Source organism: Euphorbia lathyris, chromosome 2 (assembly GCF_963576675.1).
Source record: "Euphorbia lathyris chromosome 2, ddEupLath1.1, whole genome shotgun sequence".
In the NCBI taxonomy this organism is placed as follows: Eukaryota; Viridiplantae; Streptophyta; class Magnoliopsida; order Malpighiales; family Euphorbiaceae; genus Euphorbia; species Euphorbia lathyris.
The window spans coordinates 18,248,527-18,272,941 of record NC_088911.1 but is presented as its reverse complement, the minus strand read 5'-3'; the positions used below and the strand labels follow the sequence as shown (position 1 = coordinate 18,272,941).

At 39.7% G+C, this 24,415-nt stretch overlaps 1 protein-coding gene and 1 long non-coding RNA gene across 2 annotated transcripts; one reads left to right on the top strand and one right to left on the bottom strand.

Moving 5' to 3' along the window:
• Nucleotides 1–124: 124 nt before the first annotated feature.
• Nucleotides 125–18,299, top strand: LOC136220327 (ferric reduction oxidase 2-like). Its single transcript, XM_066008137.1, has 8 exons — nucleotides 125–360; nucleotides 457–556; nucleotides 644–829; nucleotides 934–1,168; nucleotides 15,463–15,790; nucleotides 15,874–16,117; nucleotides 17,100–17,773; nucleotides 17,959–18,299. The coding sequence occupies exons 1-8, from the start codon at nucleotides 189–191 to the stop codon at nucleotides 18,096–18,098; spliced, it is 2,079 nt and encodes a 692-aa protein (XP_065864209.1). The 5' UTR covers nucleotides 125–188; the 3' UTR covers nucleotides 18,099–18,299.
• Nucleotides 18,300–19,098: 799 nt separating this feature from the next.
• LOC136217568 (uncharacterized) lies at nucleotides 19,099–23,639 on the bottom strand. Its single transcript, XR_010683498.1, has 4 exons — nucleotides 23,306–23,639; nucleotides 22,876–23,003; nucleotides 19,636–21,859; nucleotides 19,099–19,511 (listed from the first exon to the last, which is right to left on the bottom strand). It is a non-coding gene; the product is annotated as an uncharacterized lncRNA (long non-coding RNA).
• Nucleotides 23,640–24,415: the final 776 nt, after the last annotated feature.

The window sequence follows — 24,415 nt, the reverse complement described above, 5'->3', positions numbered from 1 at the left end:
TTATTATTCCTTATAAGACAAAGACAAACAAAAGTCGGAATTAAAAATCCCTAATTAATACTGTATAAAAGGGTGCATGTCCAGAATTATTTTTCTATATACAGAAACAGATAATATATATAAATAAATGTAGCTATTGACTGAATCTGGACATTTCACTTTCTCTACTGTTTGATCCTCCGCCGGAGATGGCTTATCAGAGAGAATCTGAAATTGTCCGATCAGCCATTAAACTCTTCTCGGCAGTTGTATTGCTCGGTTATATCCTGATATGGAGCATGGTGCCTACCAACATATACTGGCATAAATGGTTGCCCACTATCAGAAAAACCGTTGATTCTTCTTATTTTAGCATTCAAGGTTTTGTTCCGCTTTTCCGATAAATTGTCTCGTACTTATAAATGACTCATATAAATTTGTTCGTAACTCGCCCCAAAAATTACCGCACTATTTCAGGTGCAACGTTTTTGTTATACGTTATCCCTGTTCTTCTTGTCGCGGTTTTGGGTTGTGTTTATCTTCATCTGGGAAAGCGATCGTCAAATCTAGATAAAAGGTAATTAATTAGTTAATTATAAATTCATTTCGGAGTACCCTTTTGAATTCATTTCTGGGTACACTTTTGAAATGTTGTTAATGGCAGGAAACATCGTTTCGCAGCATGGAAGAAGCCGATGGTAGTGAAAGGTCCATTGGGAATAGTTTCGGGCATAGAATTGGGGTTCTTGTTCATGTTTGTAGCACTATTAGTTTGGTCTTTATCGGCTTATTTGCGCAGCAACTTCGTCACTATTAATCCTCCATTAGCTCCCGCAGAAGGGGTGAAAGTGTAAGTAGTTCATGTGGTTAATTCTTTTTTAGAACCGAAAAGAAAAGCAGTTAATATCTACGATAACATTGTGACTAAAACGTCCATGGCTAATTTTTTTTTAGATGGGAAGCTAAATTGGAGAGCGCGGGCTATAGGTTGAGCCTGATTGGAATCTTGTGTCTGTCGTTACTCTTTTTTCCGGTGACTCGTGGGTCGTCGGTACTGCCTCTATTTGGCCTGACCTCCGAGGCAAGCGTCAAGTACCATATATGGGTTGGTCATACAGTGATGGCCTTTTTCACTGCCCATGGAATTTGTTACATTATTTATTGGATCGTCACCAATCGCATATCCGAGGTAATTAATTATCACTAATTAATTTTTGATTCTGCTAATTAATTTCATTTCGTCCTATTGGATGAAAACAAATAATGAGTTGACTTAAGTTCGATATCTGAGAATAGGGGTGTAATACAGAGGGTCAAAGTCAAAGAGAGTATGCTAACATGAGGAATAAAGAAAAGTATAATTAGCAACAGAAATTGCTGTCGCTAAATGTGAATTAATTATATATAATGAATTTAATATTAGTGACGAAATTTTGACGACAATATCTGGCCCGATGCTTGATTAGTTAATTAATTAGAGCTCGAAGATTAAAATCCAACATGGAAAAAGACATAATTAGGTACAAAGAACAAATTAATAATATATTAACGAATCTCCTTTTCTTTGCCTTGAAATTTATTTTTGTTATAGTTTTTGTCTTTTATAAATTAATAATTTTCTTGACAAAATGTGTTTGATTAAGTGGTCCGACGAAGATTATAGAATAACGTATTAATGTGTGGAGGAGAAAAGGATGGTAGAATAGCAAGTCAAAATTAGTAGACCTAACATAGATGTGATTGTACATTCAATTCATTTTTGAGAATCAACATCAAAATTGGTAGTCATTAAAGGTGAGTGAAATTTATACGCAAATTAATGAAATTCATACGAAACTCTTATGTGATTTTAGTGGAATTCTTGAGAATTTGTCTCTATCTATCAAAATTAATAGTTATTAACCACGTGTCAAACTCCTATAAAACGCTTGGAAATATTTATAAAAATTAGTAGTAATAAAATCTTAGTGAATCTGGGAATGCGGAAAAATGATCTGGATCTCCGTCGGGTAGGTCTGGCTTCTTTAGGGGTCGGCTCTGCGAGGGGATCGGTCCCTGCGGACACTCCGAAGATCAAGACAGTTAGTGGTTCTAGAGAGCTTAGTAATAAAATGTAAATGAGGTAGGAACTTAGTTACCCGATCCCTTCTTCTTCCTTTATTGGCCTATTAATAGCGGATTGACTTGGGCCTGCGGGCCTCCTGCCGTCCTGGCCCATTCGCTGGTCGGACATTGTTGGGCCTCTTGGGCCTAAGTGATATTCCGAATCAAGTAGTCCCCCCGGCGAGGTTAGCCGAGTATTGCATGCGAGGAGACATGGATTTAGTAGGTTTTATTCCTTTCTTAACGAGTGGTGGACAGCTGGATGGTTGGTGCTCGATTTCCTCATTGAGACCTTTCAGAACTATGCATGCGCTTGTGGGTTTTAGTGCGTAATTTATTGCCCCTTCATTAAATGCCCCTACATGCGCCGTAAAAAACACCTTGATATCGTGCGTTGCCGGCGCCTCCGTTTTTGGCTGTCTATAAAATGCAGGGGGGGAAACCCTCTTTTTTGGTTTATTTCGCCAGAGTTTCTTCCATTTGTGCTTTTGTACCGTCTCGTTTCACTTTTGAAGCCGCTGTTTCTTGCCGATCATTCCGTCGGTGCTCTGCCATTTTAGTCGCGCTTGCTGGGTACCGGGCAGATTAGTTGACGGAGCTTTGCTGAACATTCTTTACGACGTTTGTCGTAACCTTTGTGAGGTCAGTCGTACCTCTCATTTCTCCTATCTTTCGCTCTTTTGTTTAGTTGTTTTTTCTGGGGAGGGGGAGTATGTCAGAGGGTTCTTCACGGGGAGCCCTAAGAAGATTGCCGCCAGTGACCCCGGGTGATTTTACGCTGCGTGACGCCTCGCGAACGCGGGACGTAAAATGAAAAAGGCGGGCAATCGCGGGAGAGGAGAGTGCTTCTGCTGCGAGAAAGAGGAAGAAAATCGTAGAGCGTGCGCCGCCGAGTGTCGAGCTGCCGTTAGGAGGAGTTGCCGCCGGAGTTCTTGAGGTAGTGGTTGTAGTACCAGAGGGCTTGATTACCGAAGAGCGTCCCCTGGCCTCGATTTATGAGGAAATGCGCCAGAGGGTATGGACGCGTGCCGCGGGGGTCACTAGTATTGATGGTCGGCGGTTTGAGGGAGTGGAGCGGCCAAAAAGGCCAGAATCTTTTTCGGTCGAAGATGCGCACAGCATTATTGTCGCTGCGGATTTGGCCGCTATTTTCACGGTCTATCGATTGGGGAAGCCCTATGAGTTAGTTGCGCTCGGAGAAGACATCCGTGCTCATCATGCGGGTGGCGCGAACGAGCTTACCGTTTACGAGGAGCAATTTGAATCGGGGATGCGGTTGCCCCTACTTCCTTTTTTCGTGGAGGTTCTAAAGGAGTACGATCTGTGCCCTGGTCAGATCCATCCGAACGGGTGGAGGATGATGGTGGCCTTCTACTCGTTATGTCGATCGGATGGATATCGGGCAACTGGGTTGGTATTCCGCGAGTTCTTTCGGCCAAATAAGGGGCCCCGATCTCAACATGTTACCTTCTCGCACCAAAAGTTCAAGGTGATTGGCGGGTTGAAGGACAAAGTTCATGAGTATAGGCACCGTTACTTTTTGGTGCGAAAGCTGGACGGCGACTTCCCTTTTCGAGTAGTGTGGAACGAGGAGCCCATGGATTCCAGTCATTGGCTGAAGTCTCGCGAAAAGTTGCCTTTTGAGGAGCGGCTCGTGTCATACTTAAAGGGGCTTCCGACAGATAAAGATCGTAAGCAAGACGTCGACGAGCTTGTGCGTCACTTCCTAGCTGTTGGGTACTATATTTGGAACCAATGGCGAATGGCTCAGTTATCCGGATGGACGGCAGTGGACTTTGAAAAGTGGAAACGTGGATACAACTTCAAGGCTGGAGAGTTGGCAGAACTAGAAGCGATTTCCGTGAACGTCGCTGTTGTAGGTGAGGGGCCGGGGTTGTAGGTTTTGTTCATTTCGTTCGATGTACTGTTGTTACTATGGACTCTATGTGGTCTAAATTTTTCGTTCTTTCTTGTCGTGCAGGTCCAGGAGATCCCCATGTCAGCATGGATTTTGATCTAAATGAGTTTGGTGTAGGCCTCGATACTGCGGAGGAAGCTTTTGCTGTTGCTTCCGGATCCCTGGCGTCGTTTTCTTCGCTTGAAGATGCGAACCAGGTGGTTCAGAGCATGGGGGGCGTGCTCTCCACGCATGAGGACCTTGATGTTGCTGGTGACATTCCGCAAGGGATGCCCGTGGTGGAGAAGGAAACCGAGCAAACTGCGGAGGTGATGGCTGTTGAAGAGGAACAGGTTGAAAAGCAGCTTCAGGGGCCCCTTACCCAGAAACGCAAGAAAGACAAGGGTAAGGCCGTTGCTGGGATGAAGAGCGACAAAGTACGTGCTGGAGTTGATATTGGTGGAGAAAGCGACAGCTCTAAACGAGCGTGTACCGAAGGTGGGTCCGATCTTGGAGAGGGGATGATGGATCGTGTAGGCGATCATTCGGAGATGATGAAGAGAATGGATGTTAAGATTGCCAAGTTCCGAGAATATGTTATGGGCTTGTCGGTCCACTCTGATATGGTGACATCTGACCTTGCTCGGGCGATGGCTCGCGTAGCTAAGGTGCCCGGGGAAGTTGTCCGAATGGACGGTGTGTCCAAGATGAACCTTGGCGTGGAGACCCTATCGGCGCTTGGTGTGGTAAGCTCTCTCGATTTTCTCGCCTAAATTTGTTTCTAACAACTGTGCACTGAGTTGTGCGATTTGTATGCAGGCTATTCAAAATGCTAACACTGTCTTTGACATGTGTGTGAATGACGAGAGCCTGTTTCGGGATATGGAGCAAGGCCTGCGGAACGCGGTGAAGGAGCCGCCGCCGGGGAGCTGTTGGAGCGCCGAGAGGGCGAGATTTCTGTACTGGCCGAGAAGCTAAAAGTGGAGACGGGAGGCAGGGTGGAGCTGGCGAAAAAACAGAAACTTGATGTGGAGAAAATTCGCTCTTATAGAGTTATGCTCAAGTTTTCCACCCTATGGACTCACCGAATGAAGGAGAAACTTGACGAGAGAGCCAAGCAAGCCGACGCGCTGTCCGAGGAGAACGAGAAGGAGGCTAGCGAGCTGCGTGCCCTTGCGGGTCAGCGCGAGGAGAAGCTGATCAAAATGGATAGGATGATGCTTATCGAGGATGCTCACTCCGCCGGGTATGATGTGCCTCCGGAGGTCATATTCTCTCCGAATGTGTATGATAAGGCGGCCCAGGTGAAAGCCGTAGAGTTCTGCGGTCGATTTAAAAAGAAGTGATTGAGACTATTATCCAGTGTTTTTGTTTTTCAAAGATGTAATAATTTCTGTACGGTTGGTATCTTTGTGGATCTTTTGGCAGTTTAATGTGATCATCATTTTGCACTTTGATTTGATTTGAGCTTGTATGATGTGTTTGTCAAGTCTTGTCCTGTTTTGCTATAAATAGGAGTCGGTTTTTGCTTGTGGTTTTCGTTCATGTGGCGTTCTTGCTTCGAGTGCTCGTATTTCTAGTCGTCTTTTTACTCCTAGTTTTGTGCGATGTCGCTTCGGGATGTCGTGGATTCTGCTAAGGTGCTTGAGGTCCAAAAAGCTATTTCAGCGATGCCTCATCCTTATGTGTATTGTCCCCCGAGGGATGATTACGAGCTGGATAAGAAAGTCCGATATGCTTCTCCTGTATGGATGAACCGGAGTCTTTCACGGAGAAGTCGAAATGGGGAGAGTGAGAGTTCCGCGCCCTATACTGGATCTGCGACGGACTCATGCGAAGTTGTTATCAGCGCCTTTTCTTCAACTGAGAAGAAAGTCTGGTCGCATGATGGGATTGGGTTCTTGAATCTTGACGAGTCAGTGGTACCCGTGACAAATCCTCATCCTGCTTGGGTAAGGCGGCTGCTGGCCGATGAATTAGACAAGGTTATGAACCTTCCTCCTGTGCTGGAGAACCGCCGTCCTGGGCGCCATGCTTCGCTGAGCCATCCACACGGGGCGACGTTCGTCGATCCGTTGAAACCTCGTAGCGTGGTTTTCCTTGAATTTTCGAGACAAGGATTTCTGGGGCCTATTCTGGCCGATCTGGCACATTGAGTGACTCATGTGGGGAAAGCATGCTTATACCATAGGCAGAACGGGGATAACACCGATGAATGTATTGATTGGCGAGCAATGCATCAGGCCCTTATGGATGCGGAGGCTATCCCGAACCCTGACAGTGTCCGTGCTACTCTCGAGTGATCGTGACGTGTTTGATTTGTAGTTTTTTGTGTTTTGTCCGTGGTTGTGGCTCTTCTTATGTAATGAATATGTGAAATGTTTGCTGCTATAAAATTTATGTACTTATGCAGCTTTGCTTGTTAGTGTATACTCTGAAATTCCTTCCTCAGCGCGCGTTTAATATGTTTGTCTAGTGCTGCTTAGCGAAGCGTGAATCGAAGTACTTATTCACGATCAATTGGTCATAACACGAGATTGTTTTGGTGACTAAGAAACCACCGTAGGTGCTCGGCTAGCCTGCGGATAGCATTTTGATGCTCTTGTAGTGGAAAACGCATTGCGGTGCCCGCTTTTAAGCAATCGATAACAATATGGGATTGTTGTGCGATTGCGAAGGCGATCGAGATGCTCGATAAGCCTTTGGATAGCATATAAATATGGGATTGTTGGGCGATTGCGAAGGCGATCGAGATGCTCAATAAGCCTTTGGATAGCATATAGATGCTCTTGTAGCGGAAAACGCATTGTGGTGCCCGCTTTTAAGCAATCGATAATAATATAGGATTGTTGGGCGATTGCGAAGGCGATCGAGATGCTCGATAAGCCTTTGGATAGCATATAGATGCTCTTGTAGCGGAAAACGCATTGTGGTGCCCGCTTTTAAGCAATCGATAACAATATAGGATTGTTGGGCGATTGCGAAGGCGATCGAGATGCTCGATAAGCCTTTGGATAGCATATAGATGCTCTTGTAGCGGAAAACGCATTGTGGTGCCCGCTTTTAAGCAATTGATAACAATATGGGATTGTTGGGCGATTGCGAAGGCGATCGAGATGCTCGATAAGCCTTTGGATAGCATATAGATGCTCTTGTAGCGGAAAACGCATTGTGGTGCCCGCTTTTAAGCAATTGATAACAATATGGGATTGTTGGGCGATTGCGAAGGCGATCGAGATGCTCGATAAGCCTATAGATGCTCTTGTAGCGGAAAACGCATTGTGGTGCCCGCTTTTAAGCAATTGATAACAATATGGGATTGTTGGGCGATTGCGAAGGTGATCGAGATGCTCGATAAGCCTTTGGATAGCATATAGATGCTCTTGTAGCGGAAAACGCATTGTGGTGCCCGCTTTTAAGCAATCGATAACAATATGGGATTGTTGGGCGATTGCGAAGGCATCGAGATGCTCGATGAGCCTTTGGATAGCATGCATGGATTAAAGTGCTGCGAGGACCGGATCAGGTAGCTCGCTTCTGATTGTCATCAAGATGGGGTTTTTTGACAAAAAGCAAACAAAGAACGAAAACCCTTTATTGATGATTTTCTTTACAAGAAGCTATTGATAATACTTCTTCAACGTCTGGATATTCCAGCTATTGTCGTAGACCAAGCCGTCTAAAAAGGCGATTTTGTAAGCTCCATTGTGGAGGACAGTGTCGATCTTGTATGGTCCCTCCCATGATTGGCCGAGTTTGCCTTGAGCTAACGGGGACTGTGCAGCTGCGGCGTCTCTGAGCACAAGGTCTCCGACTTGAAAATTACGGGGACGAACTCTCCTATCGTGGTAACGCGCTATGTTCTGCTTATGGGCCGCGATGTGCAATAAAGCATTAAGGCGCTCCTCTTCTAGTCGGTCACTAGCTTCCGCAAGTTCCGCGCTATTGTCGATTTCTTCGAAAGTGGCCTGTCGAGGGGAGCGAAGGATGACCTCAGATGGTGCCATCGCTTCTGCCCCGTAAGCGAGGAAAAAAGGAGTGCGTCCTGTACCCGAGTGAGGGGTAGTGCGGTATGACCATAATATTGCCGCAATATGGTCAGGCCATGCTCGACCTTGATCGGATAGGCGCGCTTTAATTCCTCACAGGAGTGTTCGGTTGCTTACTTCAGTGAGGCCGTTGCTCTGAGGGTGTGCCACCGAGGTGTATCGCCCTTTGATGCCCCACTCTGCGCAAAACTCGCAGAATTGACTGCAGTCGAACTGCCTCCCATTATTAGTGATGAAGGAGTGAGGGACCCCAAAACGGTATATGATTGTTCGCTTAAGGAAACTGATTACGTTATCAGCGGTTATCTTGGCAATTGCTTCAACCTCGATCCATTTGGTAAAGTGATCGACTGCTACTACGACGAAACGCTTTTGTGCTAAAGCCATCGGGAAAGGGCCGAGCAGATCGATGCCCCATACCGTGAATGGCCAAGGTGTGACAATGCCCTTGAACGGAGCCGCTGGGACGTGATGAGTATTGGCGTGTAGCTGACATGCTTGACAACTGCGAACCAGACGCATAGCATCCGAATCCATGGTCTGCCAGTAGAGCCCCTAGAGCCGAGCCTTCTTCGCAATTGTCCGGGCGCCCTGATGCGAGCTACAGACACCCTGGTGTATCTCTTTAAGACAGTGATCCCCTTCCTCCTCGGATATACAGCGCAACCAGGGATGCGTGGCGGACTTCTGATACAGTAAACCACCATGCAATACATAACGCTAAGAACACCGAACCAGGAGGGACGCCTGTGTCCGATCTGTGGGGAGTGTTCCATCTTAAAGATATCTGATAATTGGACTTCTCCACCCGCCAGCCGCAGCGTCCACCGAGTCGATCTGTAGCGAGCTCTCTACACGGATGGCCGGGGCCCCAACGATTTCGATGAGGGTATGCGGGTCATTGGATTGTTCGCCTGCTCTCGCAGCGGCGATAGCATCCGCCTCTTCGTTCTCCTCTCGTGGCACCAGTATGAGGTTGAGGATTACTCCTTTTGTTTTGAGGTCATTGAGTAAGGATGTGGCGAGGGCCAAGTACTGGCACATCGTCGGATCTTTTGCCTTATAGGTACCGCTGACGTGGCTGACGACGAGCTTTGAGTCCGAGTATATCATCAGCTGTCCATTCACTATTGTTTTCGATAGTCGAAGAGCTGTGATCAAGGCCTCAAACTCTGCCTGATTATTTGTGGTTGGGAAATCGAGTCGGACGGCGTACCGTATGTAGAGATTGTCGGGTCCCTGAATGGCTATGCCTGCGCCAGCCCGTCCTGGAGCGCAGGACCCATCTATACTCATAGTCCAGACGTCGCTGGTGCGAGCTTTTGTTATCGTGAGGTTGGTGATAGACGATCCGGTGAATTCTACGATGAAATCAGACAATACCTGAGCATTGATCATCGTGCGGGGCTCAAACCGTACGTCAAACTGGGATAGTCGAACGGACCAGTTGGTGATTCGACCGGAGACCTCTGATTTCTGGACGGCCTTTTTCCGCGGGTAATTGGTTCTGACCACAATCGTATGTGATTGGAAGTATGGTCTCAGACGCTCGGATGCTTGAGTTATGGCGAACAGAGCCTTCTCAACCTCGGAATATCGGATTTCGGCTCCCTTCAGAACTTTGCTCAGAAAGTAGATGGGGTAAAGCTCCGTCCCCTCTTCCTGAGTTAAAACGACTCCTATTGTTTCATCGGCGATGGTGAAGTACAAGTGAATGTCCCGCCCTGGCACTGACACCGACAGCAGTGGGGGTGAGGCGAGGAAGATTTTGATGGCGTTGAACGCGGCCTGGCAGTCCGTAGACCACTTAAAGGGATGCTCCTTCTTGATTGCTTTGTAAAAGGGCAAGCACCGCTGTGCCGAGCAAGAGATGAAGCGTCCCAAGGCGATGATCCTTCCGTTGAGTCTTTGCACCCCCTGCAAGTCGCGCGGTGGTTCCATTGCCAAGATTGCCTCGATCTTCGCGAGGTTTGGTTCGATGCCTTTCTCCGACACCACGCAACCCAGGAATTTGCCGCTGCGAATTCCGAAGAAACATTTTTCCGGATTCAGCTTAAGGTTGTAGTCTCTGAAAATTGTAAACACCTCCACCAAATCTCGCGGGTGGTCGCCTTCTTCGGTGCTTAGGACCACCATATCATCGATGTACACCTGTACTGTCTTGCCGATGAGATGGGCGAACATCTTATCTACTAACCGCTGGTAGGTGGCCCCCGCATTCTTTATCCCGAAAGGCATGACATTGTAATAGTAAGTGCCTTCATGAGTAATGAAGGAGGTTTTTTCGGCGTCGGCCGGGTCTAGAGGGATTTGCTGGAATCCAACGATGGCATCAAACTGAGAGAAGATCTTGCGACCAGCCGTTTGGTCAAGGAGCTGATCTATATTAGGCAGTGGGTAAGAATCCTTGGGGAAAGCTTTATTAACATTTGTAAAATCTACACACATGCGGTACTTTCCGCTGGCTTTCTTTACAAGTACAACGTTAGAAAGCCAATCCGGATAGTGGACCTCGCGAATAAATTTTACAGCTAGGAGCTTGTCAACCTCTGCCTTTACTGCGGCTTGCTTGTCCTTCGCCTGTACTCGCATCTTCTGTTTCAATGGCTCGACAGAGGGGTCGATGCTCAGTTTGTGCACTGCTTGATCAGGTGAGACCCCCGTGATGTCTTCGGTGCACCAAGCGAACACATCCGAATGCTCTGATAGGACAGCTTTGATTTCATCGGCCAACGGGGACGCGAGCCTGGTCCCAATTTTCACTGTCTTGTTTCACAGTCGCTGACCGGCTCGATGGGTATGGGATTATAACCCCTCATATCCATCAGGCCATCTTCCAGGTAAAGCGCTGTCCGAGGCTGAGTCGCCTCCCACTGCAATCTCTTGGCCAGCATGCGATCTCCTTGGATGGTGATCCTCCCGTGCTGAAGCGGCAAGGTCAAGCATAATCCGGAGATGTCAACCGTGGCCTTCCGATGATAACATTGTAGGCCAGGGGGATATCGACCACCACCCATTCTGCGGTGTCCTCGATCTCCTCGACACCTTCAGCGAAGATAGTCGACAGTGTGATAATTCCCTTCACTGGGACTTCAATTTCCGACAGGCCAACCAGGGGGGAAGTCCCGGCTCGGAGGGCAGTGTGAGTATTCCTCATTGCGCGGAGTGCCGTCCAGGTGAGCAAGTTCACCGAACTTCCTGTGTCTACTAGCACTCGGTGCGTTTTAAAGTCGGCGATGTTGATGGTGACAACAAGAGCCTCCGAGTGGCTGGTCCGGAGCGACGGTTTCACCGTCAGGGTCTGTCCGATTGCTTTCCTTTTACGGGAGCTCTCCGGAGGCGCATAGAGTGCTGGTGCCCCTTCCCTTATGACGTGGATTTCCCCGTGGTACCTCGGACGCTTTGGCTCATCTGCTCGGCCTGCTTTTCACTGCTTCGGGCTCTGCTCCCTCTGTTTGATCGCCTTTGGTGGCGCGCCCTGCTCCGTGATCCGCTCAATTTCCTTCTACAGCTGATAGCAGTTCTCTGTGGAGTGTCCGGAGGATTTGTGAAATTTGCATTACTCTTTAAGATTTTAAATTCTTATATTTTTACTGATTTTTTTATAATGCAGGAAAGCAAGAAATTATAACGTAAATCTCATGACGGAATGAAAATTGCAAAATGAAATAAATTAATGTCAAGAAAGTTTGCTAAGAAAAATTAATTAAAAGAACAAACTTGACTTTGATGAACGGGAATAAATTGCGGAAGTTTCCTCAATGTCATGGCCATGAGTCAGCAAAAATAATAGTTTCCTAGCTCGGGAGAGATCGAATTGATGTTGGGAAATATTGCATTTAAACAAATTGAACAAAAATGCAAACAAATGGCACCAAAAATGGTGTCTCAGGGGTTAAAACGACTTAAAAGTGTCGGGTTTCAGGTAGGATTTTGGGTGAAACAAAGGTTTCGGATCGAAGTTAGTATGTTAGGGATTGAATCAGTGTAAAATTTTTTGTATTTAATGGACTCGAGAGGATTGGAAAAAATATTGGAAAAAGGGTGATCGAATCAGAAATTTTAGAGTAGAGAATCAACAAAAAAAAAGATGTTTTTGGGGTGAGAAATGGATAAAAAAGTTTGATTTCGGGCACACTTTTGGACGAAAAGAAAATTTGAGGTTGAAGTTGGTATGTTAGGGATTAAAATGGAAAATACTATTATGGAATTAATGAGCTCCAGATGGTCAGAAAAAATGGTTGAACATGACTAGTTGAATCTAATTTTTGAGGACAAAATTGATTTATTTGGAGTAATTAAAAGCTTCTATTCTTGTGCTAAAAAAAAGCTTTTATTTGGAGTCGGATTTGGGAAACGGAAAATTTCAGACTCGAGATGGGTTAGTGGAGGCTATTTAGATATCGAAATTAAGCAAAACAAGGGTTGGGAAGTCGATGAAAATATGTATTGATGTTGGGTCTTGTTGGATTTTTATTGAGTTCGGTTGAGTTATAAACTAATATTTTCTTCTCTGACTTTGATGATTTGAGAATTAAGATTGAACTTCCATTAACTCCACCACTTCCTATTTTTACTCTCCAACATCTGACTACTTCGAGGTGCATATTAGAGGGAAAAAATGTGGTTGTAGGTTGAAGAAAATGGTCACCAAAGTGCAATGGAAATACTTATCCACGATTTTTTGTTTTAACTTTTTTGTTTTTTGAGCCAACTTCAAAAAATTATATCTCCATCGATCGATACATGTTGAGCTCCATGAATAGTCTCTGAATTCTTTGACATCTCTAGTTTCATAATCCCCTATCGTCATGCCAAAATTCCATCGTTTGATGCTTCAAAAAATTCGTTGAAAAAGGATACATGCTATTGTTAAAAAAATAGCATTAATTCTTACTTTTTTTCTATTTTTTCCTTTTTCTTTTATTTTTTAATTGCTTTTCTGATTTTATTTTTTTCATTTCATTTTATTTTATCAAATTTTTATATTAAAATCAAATTTATACTTTATTTACATAAAAATTAAAAATAGCCTCCAACAAAAGTTACTATGTTTTCATTCATAAGAAAATAAAAGAGTTTTATCTACTATCACATAAATTCGACCTATTGAAAGACCATGAAGTCATTATTGGAGAAAAAGACTCTGAAGTCAATTTTGGATGAAGTGTTTTTCCCGTTGTTGTGCATTTTTTTTTTCAAGCATTGTCTATTATTACTATTGTCACTCGAACTCAGAAAACAGGAACAGACCGAACAAATAACAAATGGGCAGAGTCGCGGACAATGTCGCTTTCTTTAAGACGTTCGCGGAACTGCCAGAAATTAGTAAACAGTATGAACTCCAGTCGCCTCCAGGATAAAACAGTCCTCTTAAATACGATTTTGTATTGCTCCGTTCAAAAATCGTTTCTGTATACACTCTGTAACTTGCTCAGTTTTTTTTGGAATCGAAAAAGAGAGGAAGAATTCAATTGTATATATTTCTGTATGCCAGTCTCACCTATTTATACAGGGAAAAAAGAGCTGTTGAGCTCTGATTTCATGGAGAAGATGAAGGAGGAAAATCAGGAAGGTGGATGAGACTGAGCATTTACAGAAGACACGTTCAGAAAAAATGGACGTTATGAATAACGTTCACAAAGACTCAATCGGAATGTAAATAATTAAATAAAAAATTGATTTCCGAATTTAATAAAAATATTATTAATAATTAATTTTGTTTTTTTCAATAAAAAAAATTATATTGTTCACACCACACCAACCCGGTCGGTCGGTCGGTCGGACGGCGCGCGCGTGTGGTGGTCAACCAAGGTGGTAGGTCCTCACCCTTTCACAAAAGTGGGTACCCCTTAGGGCACACCCCAAGCATGTGAGGACCTTCCTTATAAACATCTCCACCAAGTGCTTTGAAAGCAATGTGGGATGTTTTTCACTTGAAAAAGCTTAAAGACACATGGGTGGGCTTATTTCATAAATTCTAATTGGGCCAAGCCCAACAATCCCCCACTAGAATTTTTGAAATCGTTTTACTGAGCAGTTACATAAGGTCAGACATAAACAGAGGTATCTTTCGATTTGAACTTTTGCGTAGTGAGTATAGTTCAGATTTTACTAGAGTGACTCGTAGTCTTGAACTCTATCTCTGTGTATATCACGCCATAACCTTTTCAGAGTGTAGTTCTAGTAGCCAGTGCGTTTATGGCCATGCACGTCTATCCCGGTTTAATGAATGCTCTAGAGTTTTGCGCTAAACTCATAGGAAGAGGCCTCACTTCCACATTCATATAGGTGAGTCTATTAAAAGTACTCATGTAGCTATGTAATTCATTCTCAAGTGAATACATTCTTCCTGCAAGAAGTACTTTTGAACAGACTGGTTTACAGTAGTTTAGCTCACTATATATTTAATTGTTACATCAAGTATTCTAAATTTTAATGTATCTAAAATGTTTAGTGTGTTGTAAATAGTTACAAAAAAAAAACTGCCAACAAATAAAAAATTAGCTTAAATCACTATTTGGCCTCCGACCTATCTAAAATTTTGTTATTTGGTCTCTGACCTATTATTTGATCACATTTGGTCCCTGGCATATCTCAATTAGTGCAATTTCACCAAATTTAAATGGAGACTTGATATAATTGTTATTCTATTAGCACGCGGCGATATTTTGACACTTAAATTTGATAAATTTTCGTTTAGAGATTTGTTTTTATTTGTTTTTCTTTTTTAATCTAATTATCTATTTAGACATAAGAGAGTTTATGTGATAATTAAACTTCAAGACAAGTGATGTGTCAAGTTCATATGTCAAAATATCATTACATATGAGGGAGGATAATAGTTTTATTAAGTCTCCATTTAAATTGGGTTAAATTTCACCAATTGGAATAGTTCAGGGGCCAAATGTGACCGAATAATAGATCAGAGGTCAAATGACAAAACTTTGAATAGGTTAGGGGCTCAATAAGACTTTAAGCCTAAAAAATTAAGTCTACAATGTATAGATTAATCGCAAAAAAAATTGCATAAAATATTTATTACGTTATTAACACATTTATAAGCAACCAGTTAAAGTGATAATAACTAAATCCCGTCATATAATCATAAAAATTTGATATTATCAAAGTGTATTGTAATTATGGAAAGGGTATATTTTGATTATTAGTTAGCTAATTAGTTTATTGTGGTATTAATAGTTATAAACAACATATGAAATTGTTTTAATTCATGGATAAACTTATTTGAAAAATCTAACGTGGCACTTAAATAACCGTCAAATTAATACATTCAAATTATCTATTAACGGGGAACAAAATTAATTTTACTTTGCCATTCTCAAAACAGTAGTAACAAATATTCCATCTAAATGTCTAATATGAATTCCATCTAAAATTAATAAAATGTTGATTCATCTAAATTTCTTAATGCAGATGATAAAATGGAGAAAGGCTAATATATCAAACATAGCAGGAGAGCTATCACTCTTAGCTGGTTTAGGACTTTGGGCTACAACTTTTCCTACCATAAGGCGTAAAACATTCGAGCTTTTCTTTTACACACATCATCTCTATATTCTCTTCATCATTTTCTTCGTATTTCATGTTGCCATCTCTTTCTCCTGCATTATGCTCCCCGGTTTTTACCTCTTTATGGTCGATCGATTCCTCCGATTTTTACAATCAAGAACAAGTGTTCGTTTAATTTCAGCTCGAATTTTACCTTGTCAAACTCTGGAACTCAACTTCTCCAAGGCTCCAAGTGAGTTAGTTAGTTACATTAATCTCTTGAGATTATTAATCTAATGCCTTAATTTTGTCTTAATTGTGTTCTAATTTGTGCAGGTTTGAGTTATAATCCAACGAGCATTATGTTCATAAATGTGCCTGCAATTTCAAAGTTACAATGGCATCCTTTTACTATAACTTCTAATAGCAATTTGGAAACGGAGAATCTGAGTGTTGTGATTAAAAGTGAAGGAAGTTGGTCTTCGAAGCTATATCAAACGCTTTCATCTTCTTCTTCAATTGATCGTCTTCAAGTCTCGGTTGAAGGCCCCTATGGCCCCGCTTCAACTCACTTTCTAAGGTAACATATCCAACTAACGAGAAATTCTACTATATTCCTTGTGCAATACACCCGTCGAGTTACGATACTCCCATTCTCGTCTAATCAAATAATGACACGTGTTAATTTCTTAACCTCAATCCTCTCTCATGAATTAGTATTTATCATATATTGCACCCAAGTTCTCGTATGACGTGTTTCTTATTGGTGATTTTTTTCGAAATCTCAGTTAGTAACGATTGTTGGAGATAATTATTGTTAATTATCTCTTTACCAATCCTCAAATACTAATAGATAACTATTAGATTTATTTAGAGTTATTATATTTATCAATATTGTCACTTTTAGTTAAACTCTAACTTATGCATTCCATTACATAGGGATAAAATATAAAAATACCTTACAGTCAGGAGCAATATTTTGTTCCTTATTATTATAAAACGCATATATTTTGTTCCTTACTATCCACCAATTGCATATCAGTTTGTTTTTTTAAAAAAAGATTTCATATTTTCTTTAATTTAATAATAAAATTGGAGATTAATATTTATTAATTTGGTGAAATATTTTGTCCAACTCGTACAAAAAATAGTATAGTTTTTTAATTTTTTTTTAAAAATATCACGACTAGTCATATGTTTATGAATTGTTACTAATTAGTGATAAAATGATTCACATGTGAAGTGTATACAATAAGATTCATAACCGAGAAGACAGTTTGATGAATTATTTCTCAAATTGACCTAATTTGACAACGTTGTGAGTAAAATTGCTCCTAGCTGGAAACGTTAGGGGTATTTTTATATCTTATCCCCATTATATATATAAAGCTTTATGCTCAACCTTATCGTAATTCATTAAACAATATATCTCTATACTTCGTTTCTATCTATCTTCATCGTGTATTCAAAAGTAACGGGAAACTTTCTCTTAACATAGGTTTTCAGATAACAACTGTTTATGAAATTAAATCTCTCTCTAACTGGAACTTACTTATTTGTAGGCATGAAACTCTTGTAATGGTAAGCGGAGGCAGTGGAATTACACCTTTCATATCCATAATCCGACAACTTATCTTCACAACTACAACACCCAAATCCAAAACACCCCAAATAATCCTAATCTCTTCATTCAAAACCTCCTCAGATCTCACCATACTCAACCTCCTACTCCCAATTTCTCCAACCCCATTCACAACTTCCAATCTACACCTAAAAATCGAGGCTTTTATCACAAGAGAAAAACAACCCCCCATTCCAAACAACCCCAAACTCATACGAACCATATGGTTCAACCCTCACACAACAGACCAACCTATTTCAGCCATCTTAGGCCCCAATAGCTGGCTATGGCTAGCCATTATAATTTCATCTTCCTTCATCATCTTCCTCGTCGTAATTGGAATTATAACTAGTTACTATATTTATCCAATCGATCACAACACCTGGGAGATTTTCTCGTACCCTATACGGAATTTTCTCAATATGTTGGTGATTTGTTTCAGCATAGGGTTAACAGCAAGTGTAGCAGTTTTATGGAACAAGAAGGAAATTAAGAAGGAATCAAGTAATCAGATAAGGAATGTTGAAGGATCAAGTAGAGAAGTTGAAAGTTTGCCTCAAGAGTCACTTTTCCAGGCTACTGATGTTCATTATGGTCAAAGACCTGATCTAAAGAGTGAGTTACTCTTTTTTAATTAGCTTAATGTATTAGAATCCTACTAAAGAGATAATTATTGTTAATTATTCTCTTTACCTATCCTGAAATACTAATTAATAACTATTAGATGTATTTAGTACATAACATCGACAAATATAAACACTAATTATTAAATAACTCTGGTTGCTTAATTTATTTTGTAGGAATGTTGTTGGAGTGCAAAGGATCAAGTGTGGGAGTTGTTGTTTGTGGTCCAAAGAAGATGAGACAAGAGGTTGCAACTATATGTTCATCTAGATTGGCTCATAATCTGCACTTTGAATCCATCAGCTTTAGTTGGTGATATTAATTCTTGCTACATTTTTAGTAATTTCTATTTTTTGTTCGTTCTCATAATAACATAAGAAATATAAAAATGTGAAGAAAGTTTTACTTGTTCTACTGTAAATATGCACCAGTTATAAAGTTTGTACATTCTGATGAAACTTAATTGTCTTAGGGGGCGTTTGGGTGCTCCTTTTCGTGCTCATGTTTGCCTTTTCAGTTCGAAATGGAGAGTTTTAGGTGTTTGGTTAGTGACATTCATATTTGCCTTTTATGTTGGAAATACTTATTGGAATTCACTACACCATAGATGGCCTATTGCAACATCATAAATGAGTTGCAAGTGACCCTAAAAATGTAACAATAGGTCAAAAACTTGGATAAGGCAACACAATAGGCCATATTTAAAGTGTTGGTATATTCACCATTGCCTTTGCTGTCAAAGACAACATTATGTTTTCAACTGCAACATCAAGAAACGTGTTGCCATTTTTTATAGCAAAGGCAACATTATATCACAAAATAATAAAAGCAACATTTTTCATCGTGAAACAACACTTTTAATATTAGCAATATGTTGCCTTTTATAGTGTAAGGCAACACTTATATCAAACAAATGCAACATGCTTTTAAAGTAAATGCCTTTCCGAGCAATAAGCAACACAATGTTTCTATACAAAGGCAATATTTTACAACCAATAGCAGCACTTTTTATTTGACAAATACAGTATTATTTTTAAGCAAAGGCAACAGTTGTTTTTAAAGCAACACTTATATGCTAACCAAAGCAACGATATTTTACACTATTGACAACATTTTTTAATCTGTAGCAACACTTTTTTACTAAAAAAGGCAATATTTTGTAACGTTAAAGCAACATTGTTTGCTTTCAAAAGCAACGATTTCAAATTTGATAAGCAACATTAATAATCCAAACGGCAACTGTTTAAATAAAATGCAATATAACATCTGTTTTATAAAAAGGAAACTGTACAAAAAAGCGGAAACTGTCCGTCAAAAGTACCTAATATTATAATTCAAATAAAGCACCTAATATTCTAACTCAAGAGTACAATAAGTATTTAATCATCTAAAGCATAAATAAACTGTTTTCATTCATCAACATGAATTTGAAGGAAAAGAGTCGATGCTATCTAATAGTTGCAACATGAGCTTGCATGGTCTTTTTTATTTCTTCTCTAACTTCATTTCTCATTTCCTCTTTGACTACCACTTTTATTTGTTCGATTTCCTCCATAGAAAAGTTTTTCTTACTTGTAGCAACTGAAAATTTGTTGCTCTCTTTCTTTGTCTTGATGTGTCCTATTTTACCAATAAGCCATGAACGACCATGAGATGGTGCTTCTCCAAGTATTTCATCAACTATCTCCATGTTTTCGCCTCCAGATGACAACTTTTCTTCAATCCTTGCCTATATAACCAACCAAATACAAAAAAAAAAAAAAAATTTGTTATTGAATAGAAAGGCCCACAAACAGATGGTAGCAAAAAAGATATAATTGCTAACTTGTTAAACAATGGAAAGAGACACTTACTTTCTATAGAGCTTCAACCAAATTTTCAATCCTAAGTAGCTACCTGCGTGCAACTTCTCTTGGGTTAGATCCTCAATCCATATTGTCATCTTAACCTAAAAAATTTGGAAATAATTTGAATTAAAGCAGCTAAAGAAAGATACATTTAAACACATTTAATTTATATGAACTGAAAAATTAAGGTAAAATAATGATAATAACATAATCTAAGCAATAATTTTGTCTAATCAGTAGAGTAATAAGTGTAGCAATTTCAGTTTGAAACAAGCAATTTGAATCATACAATTGGTCTTGATACAGTTTCAGTGACTTAGGAAACAAAAAGATTAAATAAAAGCAGAATTATTTTGTCCAAGAAACACATGAAGTACGAGGGAGCTGACTTGTCAACTGAAAAGCTTCCTGGCACTCCTTCCACTGTTGAAATAAGAAAAGTGAAGCAATCTCTGTTAAATCATTTATTCTCAAATATAAGTTCATTTCTCCATTTCTAAATCCAGTAGACAATAGTTGGGAAAAGAACCGTCCATTTGACTATACCGCAATAACTATTGAAACTCAAATTCAGAAAAGCCAGTTATGAAGATCTAACAAGAAGAAATAGGCTTGTTTTGTAACTAGGATAAATTTGCACCAGGTCACCTTTACCATGTAGCAGTCGCAGAGCAGGTGCGGCTCAGATTCCGCAGTTGGGCAAAACAGGCAAATCACACTATCAGACAGCTTCCGTTTCACTCTGTTCAAATTACAGAGGACGATGTTGCGGGCCGCAAGCCATAGGAAACATCTTATTTTTTCAGGAATTTGGAGTACATAGATCAGTTCTCATATGACAATGCCTGATGAAGGACAAGAAGAACATGATGAATAATCAAAGGAAAATTGAGGTGGATAATATCGACCGAACCCAGGATAGCATCTTTTATGTCAGCAGATGCAGATGCAGATGCGAGTTTTTCCTCAGTATATGAGGGACAAGATGAAGGAAAAGGATGCTTTACACAACTTCAAATGGATAAAGCTTACATCATTTGGAAGTTTGTTAAGATACATGAACCTAAAGTCACCCTTTCATAGGTCAAGGGTGGTTCTTATAGAATATTCGTTAATGTTTATTTGGTCTTCAGATTTTTCTACTTGTAGTTGGCTTATAGATATGAGGAATTTGTGTTTGTTTATCTTTTGCACTCCATTTTTAACAGATTCAAACTAGGGTTTGAGGCATGTTTTGATGTAGATTAAATATTTCAGGAGTTCAGCTGTTACCTTCACCAACTATTCAATCTTTGTAGCAATCTTCTATTTTTGCTAGATGTATGTTGGACTACTTAGCCACATATTATGACATGAACCAAAATATATGGTTCATGTTAGCCGACCCCGAATCATTTTGGGACTAAGGCTTTGTTGTTGTTGTTGTTGTTGTTGTTGTATGTTGGACTACTTCCTTTACTGTTGTGAACTAGTTGATAAGAATGTTGCATGAATGATATATTCCTCTTTTTTTTTTTTTGCTGAAACTGTGCATAATATATATCCATTTGAGAATTCTATCTCAGCTTTTAGTGGTTTATTAGTCAATAATCTAGTTAATCCATAAGTGTCCTTTGGTTAAGGTCGTCAGTTTGGTCATGTATGATCAAGTGGAACGACCCCAACTCATCATCCTAATATGCAGTTTTACTTGCTCTATAGCTCCAAACTATCTTTTTACCATCAATATCATGGTATGTTGATATACTTCTATTAGGCACTGAGGATAGCAGAAGGTTCCTAAAACTTTATAGATAAGCACCTTCATGTTTTTTTCTATATTTCAATGGACTTGTACAAGCTTATTCAAACATAGTGAAACCATCCTGTTGATAATGTTGTTGTCATTTCCATTAACATGGAATTCTGGCCACATTAGAGGCGAAACCATGTTGTGGACATTACTGTCCATTAGAGATCCATTCTAAAAGGTTAAAAAGGATAATTTGAGCATCAGCACCAAAGATAGAATGTCAATCACTAAGAGTAATTAGCTAATCTATTTGATGCATTGAGGAAAAACTGAAATATGAAGTCCCCCAACTAGCAATAGTGAAACTCGGCAGTTCCAACTAACATTCCATATGGAAATAGATTAACATCATTGCCTGAAATAGAAAGGGAAAACTTATCTTTATGGTCTTTCTCCACTGTTCTTTTGTCGAGAGAAGATGTGATGCCAATACATTACCTATTCAATAAGATCACATATAATAATTAGGAAAGGTATTATGATAAAATCAGAGTAGTCTCCATTTTCACACATGCTTCTTCTTCTTATAATAATAATATTGAACTAGCAACTCCACTTCTTAGACTAAGACTCTATCCTGCACGGTAAGTCTATCAATCTCAAAACCAATTCCAATTCCAATTCTCAATTTCAAGAGGGTAAGGATTGTAAACAGTTTATCATATTTACAAGCGAGCCAAATGCCTCATATATGTTGATTCAAAGTCTATACAAGGTTAATGCGGTTTTGACCCTCATAACTATACTGCAAGCGAGCCAAAGTCTATCCCATCTAGTAGCCAATACAATTTAAACCTTATTGCTTTCCCAAATGCTATCAACTTAATGCTTTATTGTCATGTATCAAATTGATAAACAAATTCAATATCTCTAAACGATAATGGGCTAAAGAAATCAGGTCCAATATGCCATTCAAAATTTATTTTCTTGTACAAGGTTAATGGGGTTTTGAGCCTTATAGCTCTAATCTCAAACTTCTATCATTTGATTTTAAACATCATCATACATTAATGTCCTGACAACATTTATAACCAAATAAATAGAGCATGTCCTTTCCAGCACTCAAGCTACCTAAATATGTGAAACAAACATATATCAAAGTGCATACCAATAGTAGAAACATCCAACCACCTAAATTTGACATGTTAAGATATAGTTAGCAAGCCAAACAAACTTAGCACAAACTACCCCTATTACACTTGTCAATATATTATTGCAAACTAAATAAAGATATTAATAGTAACAATCTAATAAAAATCTTGGCAAATTTCAAATACACTTTTCCTGAGAGTTAATCTCTATAGCTTTGGCAAATTTAGTAATCAGATCCATAAAAGCCTTGCAACAATTAATACATAATTCGGACATAAAGGCACAAAAACAATAATTCAATGAACCTAAATTAACAAAACTGAAGTAAAAGAAAACATGAAAAGACAACAGAAAATAATTACCCAGAGGAAAAGACCCCCCAAATCCTCCAATTCCAGATGACATCTTTGCAATTCTCCTAACAAGCTAAGAACTGGTATCAATATCACACCGAGATCTTTACAAGTAAGCCCTCTAACTGCATCTGCACCTAAAGCACCTTCATGTTTACTTAACATTGAAAATACACTGCTCTTTACAACAACAGATAGAAGAGGAAATCTATGAGATAAGTGGTTGAATGCAAAATTTGGTGGATGAGGTCGACTCAATATAGGTTTAAAAGAAGGTGTGGTGGACGCACCAAAACTATGTGATAACTCAGATTTTGCTGCGACACTGATGGCCATGATAGTTAATGATAGAAGCTGACAAGAGAGAAAGCAGGTTTCTGGAAGTAAATAGAGGCGTGCAGTAGATTGGAGAGGAAAACACGGTACATGATCCTCATACCTGTGATTAACTTCTTTGATGTCCCCGTTCTGATTACCTCCCATGAGAACATCCAATTGCTTCCTGATGGCCTTCATCTTGCCTCTATTGCTCTCCCCAGCTTTACTCGATGTTATCAGTAGGCGGGATTCTTTGATCGGGTAAGAGATTAGGTTTTTTTTCTTTTCTTTTAGGGGAATTTAGGGGCAAAAAGGACGCAACTCCAATTTGGTAAACAGTAAACCAATAAATTTGGGGAACAAACCATCGAGGATGGTTTGAATTGGGACTGTATTGCAAATATTTTGGGGGGAAAGCATAGAACCTAGAAGCCAAATATTTTGGGGGGAAATGAACCACGACTAAAAGTGAGTGGGAATAAAGTTGATATTCAAAAGCAAGTAGTAAATAAAATACAAACTAATAGGTTATATTATAATATATCTTATATTAAATTATAATTTTTACAAAATTAATATTTTACTTTATGATAATTATATTAAATTAGAAAGTTTACTAAATTAACATCTTACTAAATGATTATATAGATTATATTTTATTATAACTCTTACTAAATTTATATTTTAATAGAGGGTTAATGTGCAAAAATATCCCTAACGTTTTCGCTCAGGAGCAATTTTACCCCTAACGTTGATTAATTGGGTTAATTTGAGAATTAATTCATCAAACTGTCTTTTCGATCATGAATCTGGTAATCTACACTTCACACGTGCGTCATTTTATCAATAACAAATCACAAACATATGTTGGGATGTGAAAAAAAATAAAAAATATATACTGTCTTTTGTACAAATTGGACAACAAAAATTCAAAAAATTCACCGAATTTATAAATATTAATTTCAAATTCTATGATTAAATTATAAAAAAACATGAAATCCATTTTTTTTAGAACAAATTGATATGGAATTGATGCAGAATAAGGAACAAAAATATTTGTGTTTTATAATAGGGATAAAATTGACCCAAATTGTCAACGTCAGTGGTAAAATTGCTCTTGGCTACCAACGTTATTGGTAAAATTGCACCATTTTAGACGTTAGGGGTAAAATTGCTCCTGGCTTTACACCTTAAATGATAATATACTTTATAATAAATTAAAAATTTTGAT